Source organism: Zingiber officinale, chromosome 4B, assembly GCF_018446385.1.
Source record: "Zingiber officinale cultivar Zhangliang chromosome 4B, Zo_v1.1, whole genome shotgun sequence".
Classification (NCBI taxonomy): Eukaryota; Viridiplantae; Streptophyta; class Magnoliopsida; order Zingiberales; family Zingiberaceae; genus Zingiber; species Zingiber officinale.
Window position 1 is genome coordinate 1,632,433 of NC_055993.1, and position 20,399 is coordinate 1,652,831.

The following is a 20,399-nucleotide window of genomic DNA, read 5'->3' on the forward strand; positions in this document are numbered from 1 at the left end:
ACACAGAGTAAACACATCCAGAAGTACCCTTTAATATTCATAATATCTTTTTTATCTAGAGTTTCTTTTATTGAGAAAGAAACAAGAATGAGACAATCCATTCCATTACAGCATTATCAACCAAAAGAGTTTGAGCTAGTTCTCAATCAGTCAATCTTCTCAATGAGCTGCAGTTAATTTCCATGTGAACTCTTTGAGCTCATCAAATTATTGGGGAAAAAATAAATTAAAACAAAAGGCTTAGACACAGACGACATGATGAAAGTTGCTACCTCACTCAGTAGCCCCATATATAAGAACAGAGCATCTGTTCCATATATAAGAACAAGCCGGGAGTCCTACCTAGTTAGGATTACAAACTCCTGCAAATGCTAAATTGGTAACTGATTGACCATTTCAGTAGCCACATTCTTGTTCTACACTCATCAATTCTCTTCATATGCTTTCATTTCGAAATTCAGCTTCAAAGCAACACATGAAACACTGCTCCTTATTGCAAAGGATGGCCAAGCAATGGCTGCTCTTGGATGCAAACTTAATATTTCTGAAATTATTTCTCATAAAAAAAAGATTTAATTTGTTCAAGATGGAACCACTGATCATGAAAAGAGAAGACAATTTTACAAGTCTGGGAACTCATCTGTCGCAGTTCTTAGGTTTTTCCTGTGATACTGTGGGAAAAGCATTTTTTTGATCTTCTTTTCTGCTCCACTTTCAGAAATTACCTGTGTTGATAAATGGATCAATTATAGATTGATACAGACAATTAAAAATATAAAGTAGTTAAGCAGAATATATAAAACTAACTAACCGAGAGCATGTTGAGTGAAATTGGGATGGAGTAGGGATTCTAAAAAAAAATTGATTAACGTCGAGCCTAGGGTGCCCCACCGAAATTTTCCACTAGCCACCAGTTGAAAAAAAATCCATGTAAATACGTCATAGCTGGGAATCAAATCGGCTTAGAGTAGGGATTCTAAAAGTCTATGAATGGAGACTCTTCGTACATGAATCAGTTTGGCATTTTTCCAACTCAAAGCAAACTAACATTAGAGGAGATTGTAGTTGCCCATTAACATGGATCCTCTTGCGTTTTACCAATATTGGATAAAAAGAATCACTATCCATATCCATTTAGATGCTTGAATATCATCACTAAAGAATGCTACAAGACTGCATAATTGTATAAATCTATGCAGACTATCTTTGACATGAAATAAACCCTAGGTGAAAACATCATCACATTGATTGCAATTTGCACAAATTCAATAATACAAGCACAAAGGAGGGTCATTCAGGATATAGTATAAAGTAGTAAAGAAAATGAAGAGATCGTATGGCTAATGCAATTAGTAAATATTAACTCGACTTGAAGAAACATACATGGAAAAACAATGTTACGACAAATAAATAGGTCCCCACTATGAAAATGCTTACTCTAGCACTAAATGGAAAACGAAGAGTGTGAGCTTCCATCCCACAGTATACTCTTACATCTATGCCAAGACTATCAACGCCGATGAGATTTGCTACCTGGAAATTAACAAAAGGTTAATCAAGAGAGATTCAGGTTCATCCAGAACATGATACTCAAAATAGTGAACAAACTTTAACATAAAAAAGATTCAAACTCCATCTTTATAATATGTCAGGATGACCTTGTAAATATAAATGGAGTCATGTGATAGTATGAAAGAGAACTCCCAAGATAAAATTATCGTTGAACATCATATACTCTATGTAACTTGAGACCTATTCTCACTCAGCAACCATTTTACTAGTTAAAGGACAGCAATCTAACAGACTTATATCACCCGCAAAAAAAAAAACAATGCCAAAAAAAGAAGCCAACAGCTACAAATTCAATCTGCCAAAGTCAAAGGATATGTCTTTCGTTCAAAAAAGGAGTCACCTCAACATTAAGCCCTTTCCTCCTGCGACAGAGAGCTTTCAGAGCAACACTGCTCTGTGCTCCATATTCGCTAATGCGTTCCATAATTGCTGATGCAGAATTTGCAAGCAGATCAGGTTCTGCATCTTGAAAATCTTGCAGATTAATTGTTGACTGCAAGAATTGAACAGCTGTGTTGTTTAAGAATATGGACCATGGACTTGCAAAGATAATTGTTGTAAAGATAGGTTTTGACAAATCCAAGAAAAAATAGCTCATCTACCAAACTTATAAGTGATCATAGATGATAAATCAGTATTAGAATTATTAGAGTTATTAGGAATTATGTAGAGTGGGTTCAGCCCCACAGCAAATGTTTTTAGGATTTAAGCAGTCCTATATATACTATGTAATAGGGCCAATTCATGCATCTAACTTAAATTTTAATAATTATTGCTACCTCTTTATTTGTAAATCATCCACAAGTAAAATCCAACTGACTGAAGATATTTCATTTTTAATTTTTTAGAATATGTAGAGATCACTTTTTCTACATTCAATGTGACCTTTTTTATACCTTATCCAAACACAAATGTGACCTTTTTTTTATTATTTTTCATTTAACGGAAATCATAAAGAAAATTTTCCCATTATAAATATTCCACATGTTTGGCACTATTTTTTGCCCTAATCAAAGATTTATAGTACTCAAATGTAATTAATGACAAGAGTTGCACCTGCCAAAATTCTAGTTCCCACATATATAATAAAACCTGATTTCGAGGGGTGAATTTGACAAAGGTCACCACAATTGAATTGTCAATCTTGAATTATTCGCTTCAAAGTGGAGGGTTGAATTTTACCATGTCCTCTAATCATTTGAAGGTGATTAAAGATGAAGTTTCCGCCCATCAAAAGGCCCAGGATCAACATCAAGTAAAGCTCCATACGAGGGGTAGAATTTGCAATATCTTAAATTCCCCAACCCTTTCTGGAAAGGAGATAAGGTTGAATTCCCTATCTTGCATTCCTTCACCCATGTGGTCATCTCCTGTAAGATTTCAAGTAATCACCCACTACAGCATAACACCGTGGATGCCTTCCTCATGCTCATCTTCCTCATTGTTTTCTTCTGTTGCTGCTTTAACAGGATCCTATCATCCTCCATCCTTTGAACTGACAGTTTCCGGTCCTCCCATATTAATCTAGCCTTAAGCCTTTCGAGCCCATTCTCCTTGATAGGCAAAAGATATCCTAGCTTCCCACTGCCAGCTTCTTCATTTGATATAAATCCCAATCCTCCATTTATTCATCCAGAGCTCACAACTTTCCAGGCACTGTAAAACTTCTTTAGTCTTTTAACTCTTGGGAGTCTTTCTGAAACCTCCTCATCTTTCTTCTCTATGCATTTCATCTGCTTAGCAAACAACCTCCTCGCAGTTTTCTTTCCTACTTACATCTTCAACTGTGGAGTTTCCTGATTGCATTTTCAGCTGAGCAACTTCCACTGTGCCAATTATCAAGCAGTTGTTGAGCCTCTCTTGTTTGCTGTTGGCATCATTCAGACCTCACCTCATCCTGTCTATAAATGTGTGGATCAATCAACACATTGATCTGAACTACATTGTTTTATTTTTTTTATATATATCATTTCTTAGTCAGTTTATGTTCTTGTAATTCTAGTTTATGTAACAAATCGGACACAAATAATTTCTATCCTCCAATTTAAGGGGCTGTAGAGTTATGTAGTAGGTTTACTCTCCCATTGAATGTGAGTTTTAGAGTCATGTTTAGTCCTACATTTTTTATTTTTTTTTAATTGGCACCAGGTATCTTTTAAACGAAAACTAAGCAATAGGTGTCTTTTAACAATAGCACCAATATCATTATTTTTTCATCCCACTTGACACAGAAAGGATAACTTGCCTGATCACCATATACAGAACTTAAATCCATTGTCATGATCTCCAGCTTGTAAAATGTTGAGCTTATTGTTCTGCCGACATGTTTTGAGTTAAAATTCAGCAAACCCACATCTACATATATATATAGCAGATCAGTTCATACAGCTAGTAGATAGTTGAAAGAAAGGCTTTTTGGAATATTACACTGATGTTGTGCTCACTATATTTTTTACCATAACATCAAAACTAAACTATATTAGGAATAATACAAGAAAATAACAACCATATTTTTTTATCGGAATATTGAATTCACCACCAACCAAAACTTTGAATGAATTACCTCTCCAATCTGAAATATAGTTGTCCTCATCATGGTAAAATAACCTCCTCAGATAAGATTCTTCATCTATAAAAGCAGGTCTTAGACAGCCAAGAAGTTGAAGCCCATTTGATGGAAAGTCCACCTTCTCAAATTTTGTCTGCACAACCTATAGATAATCATATAAAAAAATTTATTGAGTTTACCCTTGATGACATTCATCAACAAAATTCTCAATGTAAGCAATGTGATAAATCTACTCCTTGAAAGAATCAAGTTACTAAGGTTTTCTAAGATTATACTAAGAATTTGATCGCATCAACTAATCTACTTAATCTTGCCAAGGAAACCATTGGAACACATGCAATCACAGTATTACAATTTGTTCACAGAGAATATCAGCACATAATTAAATAAACTTGATAACTACAGATACTATGACTCAAGGAACTTCTTGAATGAACCTATTGGTGAACCCATTGGAAGGTCACTTCATTTCAAATATCTACAGATTAAGCATTTGCAGCACATCTATGACAAAATGAATTGCTCTGTTACAAATAGAGGGGAGAAAAAGTAACACATGGCACAATGTTACCTATGTGATTTGTTTATTGAGTACTTCTGTCAGAGATATGTTAACAATGCTCCAATGATCCATAAATAAGTACACAAACCGACATGAAAAGGCATGTCTGAGTGAGTAAAGGGTCAAGAATCAGGTTTGCAAGGTTGGAAAAATAAATTCCACTTATGAACTAGGCATCCATTTTTTACCTTGGTTATACATTTCGCAAAAAATAGAGGATGTGTGTAACGCAAAGTATCTGGCATGCCCCAACTTATAAGAGTATCAGTTATTTCTGTATCGTCAATCTGTAATACATGCCGAGAAATGAGACTGAAATAGTTTTAATTATTCAGATTTAGCAACAAAATATTAGTCAGTAAGATTGCAGGCAGGTATTTTGACTGCATAAACCTCCTTGAACTCGGGCAACTCAATACCATCTTCTTCATCCATTTCAAAGGTGTCAAAAAGTGCATTGTTTGCTCCATATATAAGGGAATCATAGCCTATCAGAACTATCTGCAAACATAATTCAACTGGGTAAATTGTAGCATGCCCTTTCCAAATACAAATTACAAAACAGTGATCTATTAGTGCCAGAAAAATTGCTTACCACTGGGCTGCTTGCACTGCGATCTTGCAAAATATTTTCATCATCAAATAACTCAAAAAATATATCTGGAACAAATAGAAGAAAGATGTCAAAAAAAATTGTGTACCAGCTAGGAAGGATGTTAATCAAGAATCCAACCTCCATAGTCATCAATGACATAATGAAATTCTGCCCATGAAACATGGCTATGCGGTTCATTATGTACCCCTCCAGGAAATATTAGCAAAGCCTTGTTATTAGCCTAAAAAAACAGAAATCCTTAGACCTTGGAAATCATGAACTTTCTCCAATCGAGTAGTCAGATCAGCACATCTAAAGCATTCACACAAAAATAAACTTTACAATTGCACTTTCCAGTATTAAACATCTTTTTAAATGTGCTAATGTGCTAAAAGAAGAAGAATCAGAACAAACAATATGATACTATGGTAATGGAGAACATTCTGCCTACCATGCATTCACCATAAGAAATGCACATGTTTGGGTAAAAAAAAACCTAGCACATCCACAATGTGGAAATTTCCACATCCAAAAACTACAGAGTACCTCAACTACTGTCCTAGCTATTTCGGCATCTGAAAGCTTCATGTTCTTGTTTTTGTTCTTCTTACGTTCTTTCAATTCTTCAAGTGGGTGGTAACCATAATTTCTGTTATCCTTAGATGAATCAGGTACCGAGTCCGAGAAATCTGCAGCAACCTGGACTCTTGAAACAGAAAATTCATTTGTCGTGTGCAACCAATAAGATTGCATGGATGTGAAGTAGGTCCTCCTGCATCTAAGATTAAAAAATATATATTTAATATTTTTTTGGTGAATTAACATGAATATGTGGAAGAACTCCATGCCAGCACAGCACAAACTTTTTTGAACAAAATAACAAGCAAATATAAATGAACCTAAGTCTTAGATCAAAAGGAAGCTGTAGCTCGAGAATATCTTGTAGAATAGTTTATCAATGCTTACAGACATCTAAATTACCCAACGATGAAAATGATTACTTAGAAAGAATCTCAAAATTCAATCTAAGTAAACAGAAGAGACTAGTTGAAGAGCCCAAAGGGGGCATAATAATTGCTACAAATATACTATCCGGTTAGACCAAGAACAGATATCCTCAATTATGCGCCAGATAAGTTAAGAACAGGCAAATCCAGAGAACCTAAAGAAAATCTTTGAACTCAAGCCACATTAGTTGAGAAAACTTGCTAAACTTTTATTTTTAAAATTTTTAATTTGATCTGATTGAGTCAGTTGAAGAAGAAACTATCAAGTTCAAAACTAAAAAAACATATAAGATAGAACAGAGTAAACTGGATTATCATGAAAAAATGCATAATATTTACAACAAGAGTTCATTGTAATTCTAGGTTTTAAAATCTCTTTCCAAACCTGAGTTTAGGTGATCAGTCAGAGTAAGATGACTTAGGTACCATATTGGATTACTGACACATGGTACCAGTGGCAAATTGGAGGTGGAGGAAGGAAGAAGACGAAGAAGGGAAAAAAAAACAAACTCCCATGCTCATGCAGTCCTCCCAAAGCTATTTGCGAGCTAAAGAAACACTCATAGAGCTACATTGCAAGTTGTCCAGTCTATATAGTGAGTTGACACGATGTCCACAAAGTTGTACTAAGTAGTAGCAGAACCAGCCTGTATAGTGAGTCGACATGATGCTTACAGAGTTGTACCCTGTATAGTGAGTCAAGATGATGTTCACAGAGTTGTACAGAGTAGTAACAGATCTGGTCTGTATAGTGAGTCAAGATGATGCTCACAGAGTTGTACCGAGTAGTAGCAGAGCTGGTCTGTATAGTGAGTCAACATGATGCTCACAAAGTTGTACTAAGTAGTAGCAGAGCTTGATGAAGCCCCCTCTGCTCATAGAAGATATTCACGACTCACGAGTTATGTAGGGTTATTCTAAGTTATAATAGTGGAAAAGACGTTACATGTCCTCTCGCTCACAAAAAAATTGTTTCCAAAGTGCTCACATGTCATGGAAGAAAAATGATTCCATCTTTTGAAATTGTTGCATATTTATTAGATTGTCAACTGTTTGGACCTATGACTGACATCAGATATGTACAAATAATGGGTTCAATTATACTTCTTTAATTTCTTTACTTCATACTTTGTTGTTTTATTTCAATCCTGCAGTGCAATTGACAACATTTTAACTAAAGAGGCATTATGTTGGACCTGCAAGACTTTTTGAAAATTCTGCAATATAAAAACATGCTATTACTTAGTGACCATGTAAACTATCCCTAGATTCAAAGTTCTTAACATGGTCAGTCATTTGGTCAAAGAGAAAGACAAATACATTTCTAAAGAAAATTTTAAATGGACAGCCTCGTTAATGTAAAATGTCCCAGCCACAGAAAGTGAGCACAATAATTCTCAACATAATAGACAGTTCTTGCCAATTCAATTTAGAGGAAGGAAGAAACCTCAACTAGGCAAAGGAAACCTAAACAGTCAGATGCATTTTATTTTCTACTGTGGTTGTATTGCAACAATAAATCTTAACAGCCGTGATGTTTCTTTTACTATTACATTTTTGTATACAATAAATCTATTACGAGATAGTGATAGAAAACAACAGAAGTTATAGCTTGCTAACTCAGGTGGTTCAGCACCCAGATGTCTATGACAAAGATCAAGGGTTCAATCCTGCATTAATCTTAAATATTGTACCATTTAATATAGTACTTTCTTTTAAAAGCAAATAGCACACCTGAAAAGTGAATAATCAGGTCCTCTTCGACCATCTAAACTAGTGTTGATCCAGCTAGCTGAAATCCCAGCTGACATTGAGCATGAATGCCTTCCAAACCACAGAGGGCAGATACTGGATAAACATGAGTTATGACTTATGAGAAAAAAACGAGATGGAAAATAAATTACATTACGCGCAGAAAAATTTCAATACAAACAACAAAATGACTAACGCTTGAAGTAAAAAAACCAAATCAATAACTTAAGAAGTAAAGTTTCATCATATCAATCATCCATAGACAAAAAAAAAATGTATCTATGAAGAAAGTAAAATAGCTCCATTACATCTGTTCAATTTCTCAAATTGTGTTGTGTCCTATGAATTGTGTCATAAATATGTCATTCATTTCAATATAAAATCACGTACAATAATTATATAAAAACTAATTAAGCTTTTAAAGAAATGATTTTACATTATAAACAATTAATTAATCTTTCTAAAAAAAATGTTTTCTATAACATAAGAGATTAAAGATTACTACAATTTTAAAATTATTAATTTTAAGTGAGTTGAGTCACCTATTTACTATAATCAGTTTGTGCCATGTCATTTCTGGGTTTTCTCTTTGTAAAATATATTTAAGTAGGGTCTTATTATTGGTTGCAAATATTGTAAGCCATACTTACATGAGAATCAGTTACAAACTGACTGGCACTTTCTCACGGTGCCTAATAAGAATGTTAATTTGCATAGATTTTGTGTGCATCCTCCAAAAGGTGCACCTAGTAGCAAACCCACCTATTGTTGTCTGATAAGTGGATAAATATCACTTGAAGCTTCAAGCCTAACTAAGAAGAGCACTGCCAACTATCACAAGATCAACTGATTCCCCCAAGGATGGCTCACCACCCACCAGCATGCCTGCTTAGCAACTCCAACTCAAATTCACCAACTCGGGCCACTAATCGATAATTTCCTTCAGGTGACTTACCTAGGCATCATCATTAAGAAGTGCAAGGCTCATCCATTGAGACAGCAAGTCTTGATATATAACAGGAGGGACGGTGGCAGACAACTCATAAATGTTATCTCCTCCAATTGTCTCCAAGCACTCCAAGTACAAAAATGGGCTTGACTTCTCTATATTATGTTGAATAAAACATTGTGTCCTAAAGATTCCTTATTCTAATTATCTTTGTGCAGTATCGTCTTCTCAATGGCTAACCCATTCTACTATAATCTGATAATATCAAATGCCAATAAATTATAAAAAACGTCAGCTCAGAAGAAATGGATTATTTTTTCTAATCCATTTTTAATCAACCACAAAGGATCAGACAGCTCCATCCCGATCATATCGAGTATCAATGAATTACAAAAGTTCATTACTTTCTTTTTATTTTCGTTGGCTCAGAAAAAAAAATGGAAATTAGTGCAGAAGAAATTACATCTCATCGATAGAAAAACAGAGTAGACCAAAGGAAAAAAAAAAAAACTTGTTTTAATCAACTGCAGATGGATCGGCCACGGAAAACTTCCAAAGGACGCAAAGTGGAATCTTTTTTCATTCCAGCAAGACTCTGGAAAGTAAAGGCTCTGACTTCAGCCCTTCGTTTCGGGAGTCATTAACAATGGCTCGGGGTGGCCCTAGAAAGATAGAGAGGAGCCATTACCGAGGTAAACGGATCCGGAAAGAATCAAAGGAAGGAAGAGAGATCAAGGGCATCCGCGTTCGCCTCAGCCGCCGGAGGAATTCGCCCGCCACTGCACTGCAGTGCAGTGCTGCCGCCGTTATCTAGCATTTGGGTTTTTCTTTCTTTCTTTTTTAGTAGAAAAGGACGATGGACAACAGGAAGTAGTTTCCTTTTTAGCCCTTGTTTTTTCTTGTAGACTTTTTTGCATATACATCCCCCTAAGTTTTGTTATATGTAAAACAGACGATTCTATCGTCATTTATTTTTCCGCATTTTACTGCTGGAGGAAGTTTTCATATTATTCTTCATCGTAATTTGAAAAGCACATGTCATATTCCAGTTATACCCCTTCCTTGTTTCTATATTTATTTTTTTATTAGAATTCATTATTCTTAGTTTCTGAGGTCCAATTCAGTTACAAGAGCATGAATAATAAAAAAATAATAAATTTAGTTAATCTTATTAACTAATTATAAGAGTGATTAATTTAATTTTATAGAATTTTTTTATTGGTCATTAGAATAAATAAAATGGGAATTTATCCTTTTCTTCTTCTATAGATGATACAACTGAGGATAAAAAACCAGCTTCCTCATGCAGACCTCTAAAATTGCACCCGGAAAATGTAACCTACAGTATTTTAGCAAAAATTTTAGTTTATGAAGAATGTTGCTTATCTATGACTTAAGAAAGAAACCATGCCCATGCCATACAATTTTCAGTATGATACTAAATAGAAAGAATCAGCATGGATAAACATGACATATGCTACATAAAGAAACATTGGAACACAGTATATTTGATTAAAAAACCCATTTCTATTGGGTGAATTATATACATTAACAAAATGTATGTAAATTCTTGAGGAAGCACTTAGATTCTTTAAACAGGCTATGAAATCCCATGGATAAAAAAGTTCAAAACTCTTTTATTGTAACGTTCTGCAGTTCCTTCAACTTCATTATGCATCCACCAGCCACATAATCCCTATCCTTCCTCCAGAATAGGTTCTATGTTCAGATGTTATCTTTCATAAAATTCAAATCTTAGTATGAGTCAACCTCCATTTTTTTTTCCTGGGAAATGGAACAGAGACTTACACCACTTCAGACCATTCTTTACAAAACAAACCAAACAATAAACAATTGATTTTTCAATGAAAGTAGTAGTGAATGATCCACAAAATTTAAAATTCACAAATAATTTATTACAGTACAAAAGAAATTTTAATTCGTTGATGATATGCCAATGTGTATCAAATGGCATTTATTAATTCCTAGCCACAGCAAGACGGTATGAACTCTATGGACAAGCATTTCCAGAGTGGAACGGCAAGGATAACAACTCAAAAGAGCTCCAAGTGCCGCCTTAAATTTTGAACTCACTTTCAATCATACATTTTAGGCAATCTAAATCGAAAAAGGTGTGCCGAATTGTCAACAGGTAAGTATGCAGAAAAAAGTAAACAAGAAATCAATCATATAGTAGGGGCACAACTTTTAGGAAAAATGTATAAACTATAGTGTTAGCCCGATATCCATAAAATTTTAACAAAAAGAGGTTTGATTTATATTCATACCTTACTGATGGAATCATCAGAATCCTCTGAGCAGCATTTACGACAATCAGATACCAGTTCTGCAGTAAGAAACAGATCACTTGGCATGCCATCTTAAACCATTTGGCTTTTTAGGAGCCATTTTAGTCTTAAAGTTTGCAACCTAGCTTCCCAAACAATGCACTTAGGATCTCAGCTGTTTGCGTTTATCCAAGGGAATTAAATCGAGAACTTACAGAGTGAAACAAACAAGCCTAGTAAAAGAAAACCCTTCAAGCGAAACTAGAATGTGTCTTGATCGAAACAACAATGTGAAGCATGGAACAAAGCTGGAGACTTGCACTGGCTGAGAACGAATTGAAACTGAAAACAAGTTAACGACGACCTAGATCCAACAATTCCCCAGCAAAAGACTGACTCTTAACATACATACACAAAATAGAGAGGATCAGGTTAACAGAGGCATGCAGCTAGGGTCGCTCGATCTGACCTCCAGGGTCAATAGAAAGGAAATGAATCTCGGAAGATTCATAGATCCAATCAAAACAGAGGCCCGAGATTCAATCGGGGAGGAGGATCTAAAAATGGATGATGGTCAGGGAAATACCTTCGTCCTTGACGTACTCGGCAAGGGTGTTGCAATCGGAGCATAGGGCAAGGCCAGTGAACCCTAAGTCCTCACATTCCTTGGCGCCTAGGCGCTCGTCGGCGCTGATAGCGGCGCCGGCGAGCAAAAGGACGATGAGCGGGCACAGGGCGACGGAGGATCGAATCATTGCGCGTTCGATTGAAATGGCTATTGTAACGGTGTTATGATGTTAATATCAGACCCTTGCCCCCCGGGGCTACTGAACCCGGTTCGATTCCAGAATTTTCCTCTAAATCCATGCCATCGCCCGTCGGCTCCTCCCTCCATGGACATCGTGATCGGTGATCCCCCTCTTGCGGAGATGCAAATCCATGGGCCAGTTCCTCCAAATCCATGCCATCGCCGTCAAGATCGTCCAGGACCGCCACGCCCTCGTCCTCTTCAATCTGCTCCGCGTCTCCTCCTTCCTCTGCTCCCTCGAGTACGTCACCCAAATCTTCGACAAACAAGTCTCTTTTATTGAGAAAAACAAACAAGAAAATTATTGTATTTGAAAGGTGACAAACAAATGTATGGTTTGCAGATGCAACCTTTCAACACTTCCAATCTATAAACTCACAGGATGTTGATCAGAAAAGCATGTTGTTTTCTGTATGACAAAACATAGAGAGTTATGAGGATTTGACATGGATCTAATTGTTGAACTAGCAAAACAAACTAAACAAACTAAGAATTGTCATGAAGCATACTGAAGGAACAATATACAGAGCCACTTCCTGTTCCCTCATTTTAAACTTTAAAGTAGCTCGGTCCTTGTATATTTGAACTTGAATTAGAATGTTGTGGTTGGAGCAACAACCATCTGAAGAAATTTAAAATAATCCATCACCTTCTCCACCTAGATGCGGATTATTCATCTAAACTGCTGAAGTCTTGTAGGCAGCATATATTAGAAGTACTGGAATCACAAAGCAATAGATAGGGGAATCGATAATAGGATTCATATCATAAGCCCTCACCAAATCTCTGCAATTCTGCAAATGAATTAAGAGGAACAATGAATGAAAACTATTTAACAAAATTACTAATTGGATTGCAATAGGCACACTTTTTTTCTGCACAAAGTTCTGGCTTAACCAGCTGCAGCGACAGGTTAGGACCTACCACATCTACAGAATGATCTGGTTTTATGTTTCAGTTCACTGATAACTCCAAAGAATGAGAGAACTTTACCTTAAAGTGCTTCCACAAGATTAAAGCAATGACCAGAAAAAGTAACTTTCTAATCCACCTTCCATGACATATTCGGTGTGAATAGCAAGAAGTCACATTCTTAGGCTGCCCATTTTTGTCTCTAGAAAAACCATCATCCTTCTTCCCAGATAGTAATAGGAAATACCTTCGATGTGTTGTTCTTTCTGCAACCATTGCTCCGACAACTAAAATAGTTGGTAGAACAACAAAGCAAAGATGAGGTAATACAACCACCATGATATCAGGTACCCCAACATAGCGGAGATCAGGATTTTTGTCAGATTTTGGAATAAACCAACCTTGATAACTCATAGAAGCTTTAGCGTCAAGTTCACCAAATACATGTCCAAAGAACCAAGGGAAAAATGACAAGTAGAGCAAATATAACAGGAACCCCAACCATACTATGGTCATCCTGGGGAACTCCATCAACGCTAATAATGCAGCATCAACTAAATGTTCCTTGTTACTCCTTGCATTTGTAGGTCTAACATACTCATAAGTGAGAAGTTTATTCCAGAATAGAAATAACACTTGTGGAATAACAAGTAACAAGAACATAAATGAGAGGACAGACCAAAAAGCAGGATGGTAAATCGATGGCCAATGTAAGCCCATTACGCGGAACTCTTTCCAGCTCCAACTAACTTGTGCAGCAAGACCATTGATAGAGAATGGTCTTAATTCGCTGAAACTGGTTTTACCAAAATTGTCTAAAGCTGTTATTTGCAGCCAATAGCGGCTAGGAGATGGATCTGCAAACGCTCTCCAGTTCCATGGAGCCACATAGAGATCTCCTCTAGTTCTATTGCCTTCAACCTTTTCCATGTTGGAATCTAGAACGATATTAGGAGTTCCATACTGAGTGTCATATATCTTCACAGATACCAACACAATTTTCTGTCTTGAAAACACTAGAGTTCTCACCAACTCATAAGATGAGCCTCTCTCAGGTTGACATTTGAAATCACGGACTGATGAAATTCTTTGCATGAACCTTGAGTCCAAAGGAAAAGTAGGTAATATAATGGTATCCTTAGATCCCAATCTGAAATCTATATCAACATATGAAACATGTCCAGAATCAATAGCCAGTACTCTCATAGTTCTACTCCTTCTCCAGTCACCCATCTCCCATTCCCAAAATTCATTGAGGGGAACACTTTTGCTTGAGCAATTATGATTATCATTATTACTGAGAAATCCTTCTTGATGAATGTTTTGAAAATAATTTACTGAATGGTCTAATTGATGATGGCGCTTCAAGTTGCCAAATTTTGTATGAAGATGCCCACAGAGATAAGCTGACAAAGAGTGCTTAAGGAATACATCTCTTAAGCTTTTGCCTGCATCTGTTAATGTTGAGAAAGATAAAGGGAAGTGCCCAAAGGAAATTTTTGTTACTAATGATTCAGCATCCCATTGTGAAAGTTCCAAATCTATATCTACAAGTAATTTGTCGGTTGGATGCCCAAACACATTTGTTGGCCCACGGAGACTAGTTTCCATCGTGCTATCAAATCCAACAAAAAGATGCCTCCATCTTCCATTCTACATTTGAATTAGAACCCGTTTGTATTAAAATATATCAAGGGAATATGCGATATTATGACTATTTGACAGGAAAACCCTTATGAACTTTGACACTATCTGAATTTGCATGAATATATAAAGTTAAAAAATTACAATACATTGAAAAAATCTTTTGATATATTGAATATTTGTCATAGTTTCATGATTTCAATGTTCTCATTAACCATTTCTATAAAAATGTCCACTGTATAGAAAGAACAACAGAAGTGTTCAAAATTTTGCTAACACTGAAAGGGAAAAATGAGGAATCTCAAGTGACCAATGACAATATTGGTTGACATATGCCCTTTATGAAAGTAAATAGGAAGGGAAATTTTTTAAAAGGTGAAAGCCAATGCTGGTGATCTAACCTGTAATGTAATGCTCTGGACATTTCCTTTTCGCCCTGTTCTTGCATTTATACTGTACTTGTGATAGTAGTCATAAGCACCACCAGCCTTGGGAACACCAAAACAATCATGGTTCCCTCTAAGGTCATAGAAGATGTCCTTGTTAAGCCCACTTCCTTGAATAATATTATCAACAACGTTCTGATACTCCTTCCACTCCACCTCATCAAGCTTCATGGTCAATAGATCTTTACTCTTCCCATCTGACAGATAAAGAGAAACAGATAACAACTAGTTAGTTGGAAAGGCCATGTTTTGATGTTAAATCATTAATTTACCTAAAACCACCACTAGGGATGGCAACAAGTTAGATACCCTACAGTTTTTACTACTATGTGAACCGTTTGCATTTAAATATCCATTACTCAAACCATTTAAATAAACATTTGGGATAATAATGGGTACTGAGAAACATGAAAACACCAGATTGAAATGGGTAACAAATGTAGGGCCTTCCACAGGTACCCACAAACTAAAGCAAATCCAAACCCACCTCAAATCAAACTTAGATGGGTTAAGTATCTGCAAATGCAGATACCCAATTATTAAGTACTCATTCCCATCCCTAAACACCATACTTCTAGTCCCACCCCAAATCAGGATCAAGATTTGGGCAATGAGGTTAAATCTCTTCCCCACCATTTTGAATCAGCATTTTAAACCTGGAACAGACTGACTGATTCAACAGAAAATCAGGTGTTACATAAACCATTAAAAATGGATTAGCCTAGTTGACTGTTCTCAATTTTCTTTAACCAGTTGCCCATTGTTTGAAAGCTAAGGCTACCGATTGTATTTTATCGAAAAAAAAGTTTGATTCAATACAATTGCCAAAAAAAATACATGTCTTAGCTATATGATATATATACCATTGTTGGGTTCTACGAAAAGCCATATATTGTTAGAATGTTAGTAGTAGTCAAATAATTCCAATCTTTTTTAATTATGTTGAAGTGAGTTCTCCATAGCCTCCTTTTACCCTCATACCTTTAACTCAATTGATTTATCAGTCATTATTCATCAGGGTTATACTGATCTTCTTGCTAACAATAGTCTAAAATTTTAAGAAGTGGGTTACTTAACAGAAGCTAAAAGGCTTCTTTGATACATAAATTTGATAGTTGACTCACTTTGAGTTATGATGAATATCATTACCAAGCCGGTTGAGTCTCACATTTTTACATTTGATTGAAAATTTTCAACCTAAAAAGCCACAGGTCAAACTAAAACCAGCCAAATCCAATCCAACTTGTGAACACCATAAGAGATAAGTGAAGTTGAATCACATTATTTAATGAAAACAAAGTCTAAGTTAAAAGTGGGAGATAATTGGACTGATGACTTTTTTTGGCCACTTTTCATCTCTTCTTTCCCTCTTACTTTGTACCAACTTTTGGGGGAAAGTGTTTGTGAGTTTTGAGTGACATGAACTCTCTTCTATCCTTTTTCTTGATATTTGTTACTCAAGCAATGATCCTTGAATTCCTTTCTCTCTTAATTATAACCAAAAAATGTGAAAGCACTCCCTTTCACCTACTCTTTCCTATCTAAACAGAGCCCAGGTTACTGATACAGTGATAGTGATAAGTTATACATTAAAGCACCCCTGGAAAAAAAATGCAATAGAAATGTGCCAACATATGCAGGAGTTATCACCCTCCCTCCAGATTCACATTTGAGGAGAGATTCAAAGTGATGAAGGAAAAGCTTTCATAAATAGAAAATGACAAATGAAGTTACAAAGGAATTTGTAAAAAAAAAAACACCAGAGAAGCCAATTTTTCACACATACATACTTACATTTTTCATTGCTGAGAAACACTAGCAATCAATTTGCATTTGACGCATTTAATTGCAGAGAAACACTAGAACTAAACTTTCCTTCATTACAGTAGAAATCAACTTTAATTTTTATATATCTAAAGCATTTGAGCGTTAAGCTATTTAGAGTCGTAATGGAAACAAAGGTTTTTATGCCCACTGCTAGACTCGGAGCTCGGGTTGCATTGGCGTACTGAATACAAACAATTTGTATCTTAATGCTAATAAATTAGTCGAAGCAAATAGTTGTGGACACTGATCTGATCAAAATATATTCACTGTAATTCCAGGCCCAAATGAACACTGCTGCAATAAATCTGGTAATCTAGGACACCACTTTGAAAAACGGCACACAGTGTGATTCAAAATCACAGTGTTCTAGAAGCAATACCGCATGATGCACCATCAAAATTCCTACAACTTGGAGAGAGAAAGAAAAAAATCGGGCAAAAAAAATACCGGTGAGATCGCCGGTGATGAGGACGAGGGAGGGGTTAATCATGGCGAGGGCGGGACCGAGGTAGCGCTGTAGGTCATAGGCCCTTTCCGGGTGGTGGACGCTTATGTGGAGGTCGGAGAGCTGCACCACCCACACCACCGACTTGGGCCCCTCTTCCACCTCGATCACCCGCCCCCTCGGCGCCGGCGAGTCTTCTCCGGTATCCATCGGAAGCGTCTGCGCCGCCGCCGCTACGAGCACGAGGAGCAGCGCCCATTCTAGCGCAGCCATGGAGGGAGGAATCGGAGAGGAAGCGGAAAAGAATCGAAGAAACCGAAACCCAAGCTTGGGTTCATGTTTGTGCGGTGACGTCACGCAAGACGGGTGAAGTGGGTGCTTGTGTCGATGGCAATCAGATAAAATCAAATATATTGACGAGACTTATTCCGTGTAATGAATTGTTTCATAATTAATCTAACAATATTGGATTGGATGATGATTGGAAGTATGACTATTAAAGTTTGAATTAAAAAAATAAATTTAAATTTAAACTTTTGAACATGTATAAATTGTATTTATCCGGTAAACAAAGGAGAAGGCTACATAAAAGATATGCTAAAATTAGATAAGTACTATGTATTAACCTTACGCTTTTGGTAATTAGAGGCGTGATTAACTTTCTCATTAATCTGATAAAAATGTTGGTAAACATCCTAACCAACAATGTCAACTCCTCCGAGCTTGACGTTCGAACGAGCCATCAACTCCTCACCTGAATGTCAAGATATCGTATACATAAGAGTATACCTTCAACAATGCCATCCCCCATGGCTAAACTCTCCTGACCAAAGACCTTTCAATTGGCCAGAGACATCAACCTTGCAAGGCAAATGAAGGCTGTAGCTGTAAGATCGATCTCTCTTCTTCTCATCTTGCAATTAGTCATCTTCTTCGCCTCCGGCGAGGGACGGCAGCTGAGCGAGCGGCGGCGGCCTTGCGACGAGTACTACGTGGCAGAAGAAGGTGACACACTGCAAACCATCAGCGTCATGTGCGATAACATCTTCATCTTGGAAGACAATCCGCAGATCGATGACTCAGATGATATCGGACCAGGGACGGTTCTGTATATGAGGCAACCATGAACTGGCCGATTGGTGATGATCTCCTCTCTCTCTTTAAGGAAAAAAGATATACAAATGTTGTTCTGGAAATAAATCGAACTGGTGTCTGGAATACTTATACAAATTAATGTTTGTTCTATTTTGTATGTTGTCAATGTAAAAAAAAGTGAATGAAAAATTTATTAAAATTGATTAATTCCACTTTTGATTATACGATAGGATTAATTTATATTCGACTGTCAAATGACTAGAGGGTAGGACAATTCAGTCACACAATGAATCCCACATTTATTGAAGTTGATGGATGATAAATATGGACTCCCATATGAATGGAAGATTAATCCAAGTTTCGTAACAATAAAGATAATATATATGAGTGGGTCCAGAGAGAATAAAATGTCTCATCATTTCCCTTCTTTATTGTAAAATTTAGGGTGCAAGCAACAGAGATGGTCGAGTTGCCAACCGAGACAGGCGACCTAAAAAGGATTTTGTTATATGATAATAAACAACAAACACTTCAATAGACTTAATTAATGCATGTTTGTTTAATGCATGTTTGGGAGGATATGACGGTATCCCACTAACGAATTTGAATTACTTTTGCCCCATATAGGATGATTCTCATGTTCGAATTATTGGTGACACTGGGATATCATGTTAAGACCTGTGCTTTCCGGATTTAATTAGGGTCAGGCCGATCATTCTAGTAGAATTAATGGTGATACTAAGGTGCTATATTAGGACATGTGCTTCCGAATTTATTCTGGTCAGAACTTGTGCTTCGACCAAGCCGGCTTGACTGATTGGACTGAAGGCATTTGGATGGAAAAAAAAAACAAATAATAACAAAGGAGGAGGTTTGAGCTGCTCGCCTACAACAGAGAAGGCTTCCTCACGTTGGCTGCCGTTGGTGCCTAAAACATGCTTGTGTATAGTAAAATAGAAATACAGCAAGGGTGAAGAACGTGGAAGCACATTGTCATGGGGGTAGGCGAATAAGTGATTATTAAATAGAAAAGAAAGGTGGGATGAATTACATGAACATTTAAATGGTAATTAACTTAATGGAAAAATGAGATTACTTACAAGTCAACACTTGTTCATGAACATAGAAATCCTTCTGCCCAATCTGGCTATCCACTATAAATTAACCTTATAATTTATCTTTTTTTTCATATAATTTAAGGACAAATAATGAAAAATATCTAAAGTGAGTTTAATCACATTTGATATAAAAGTGAAGAGTGAAACAATTCTCTCTAAGGGAGTGCCAATTAATTAGAGTATGGTAGATTTATGGGACAGATCAATTTTTAGAAGATGTATGTCTTGAAAAAACTCCCTTGATTTACATCCCTTCACGTACGACGTCGGGGTGAACACAAAGAAACAATCAATCGACCCATTTATAAAGGTCCAGCCCGCTTAACGTGAAGCCCTGCCCTTTGTATGCTATATTAAGTAGACAGTGCAACGAGGGCAGTGGTGTGCTGCGAGCAGCCAGGGCTATAAATAAATCGAGTTGAGTTGAGCCGAGTATTGGGATGTTCAAGTTTATTTGATAAAATAATCAAGTCAAGATGAGCCGAGTTTAAAATGAACCAAGCTTTTAAAATGAGTGTTAAAGTTTGACTTGATTTAATTTTTATAAGTTTGAGCTTATTTGAAGTTTAGCTCGAGTTTGATTTGTTTAGATATTATTAAACTTGGTTTGAACTTGGTTCGAGCTTGATTTGTTGAGATGTTATCAAGCTCTCAATTCAATTTTATTTGATTATTTAAAACTTTTAATTATTTGATTGATTATTGTACTTAATAATTTAAATTTATTTATTTTATTATTTATTTAGCATATTGAAAAGAGTTTTATTAATGAATATAGTTTATGAAAATTGTTCATGAATATTTATAACG

General features: G+C 36.1%; 2 protein-coding genes across 4 annotated transcripts; both read right to left on the minus strand.

Moving 5' to 3' along the window:
• Positions 1-39: 39 nt before the first annotated feature.
• On the minus strand, positions 40-9,853 carry LOC121974363 (uncharacterized protein At3g49140-like). 2 transcript variants are annotated; one of them, XM_042525385.1, is made up of 12 exons: positions 9,695-9,853; positions 8,040-8,153; positions 5,845-6,070; positions 5,437-5,539; positions 5,299-5,363; positions 5,097-5,204; positions 4,892-4,990; positions 4,136-4,283; positions 3,818-3,927; positions 1,913-2,065; positions 1,438-1,533; positions 40-725 (listed from the first exon to the last, which is right to left on the minus strand). In XM_042525385.1, the coding sequence occupies exons 1-12, from the start codon at positions 9,745-9,747 to the stop codon at positions 621-623; spliced, it is 1,380 nt and encodes a 459-aa protein (XP_042381319.1). In that variant the 5' UTR covers positions 9,748-9,853; the 3' UTR covers positions 40-620. The 2 variants fall into 2 exon arrangements, with proteins under 2 accessions (XP_042381319.1, XP_042381318.1); XM_042525384.1 differs by having other exon boundaries at positions 5,845-6,076.
• Positions 9,854-12,433: 2,580 nt separating this feature from the next.
• Positions 12,434-17,766, minus strand: LOC121974364 (putative metallophosphoesterase At3g03305). Of its 2 annotated transcripts, XR_006109984.1 has the most exons (5): positions 17,379-17,766; positions 15,060-15,301; positions 13,096-14,667; positions 12,612-12,896; positions 12,434-12,511 (listed from the first exon to the last, which is right to left on the minus strand). XR_006109984.1 is itself a non-coding variant. In XM_042525386.1 (4 exons), exons 1-4 carry the CDS (start codon positions 17,647-17,649, stop codon positions 12,780-12,782), a joined length of 2,202 nt encoding a protein of 733 aa, XP_042381320.1. In that variant the 5' UTR covers positions 17,650-17,766; the 3' UTR covers positions 12,434-12,779. The 2 variants fall into 2 exon arrangements, 1 of the variants encoding a protein (XP_042381320.1); XM_042525386.1 differs by having other exon boundaries at positions 12,434-12,896.
• Between the last annotated feature and the right edge of the window lie 2,633 nt (positions 17,767-20,399).

Excerpts from the sequence above, each read along its gene's own strand:
- LOC121974363 (XM_042525384.1), bottom strand. The coding sequence starts at position 9,747 with ATGCCCTTGATCTCTCTTCCTTCCTTTGATTCTTTCCGGATCCGTTTA. Across the intron at positions 5,364-5,436 it reads TGTCATTGATGACTATGGAG|ATATATTTTTTGAGTTATTT; the intron begins GTTGGATTCTTG and ends TATTTGTTCCAG. Across the intron at positions 2,066-3,817 it reads GTTCTGTATATGGTGATCAG|TCAACAATTAATCTGCAAGA; the intron begins GCAAGTTATCCT and ends CAATTCTTGCAG.
- LOC121974364 (XM_042525386.1), bottom strand. The coding sequence starts at position 17,649 with ATGGCTGCGCTAGAATGGGCGCTGCTCCTCGTGCTCGTAGCGGCGGCG. Across the intron at positions 15,302-17,378 it reads CATCACCGGCGATCTCACCG|ATGGGAAGAGTAAAGATCTA; the intron begins GTATTTTTTTTG and ends TTTATCTGTCAG. Across the intron at positions 12,897-13,095 it reads TCTTGTGGAAGCACTTTAAG|AATTGCAGAGATTTGGTGAG; the intron begins GTAAAGTTCTCT and ends ATTCATTTGCAG.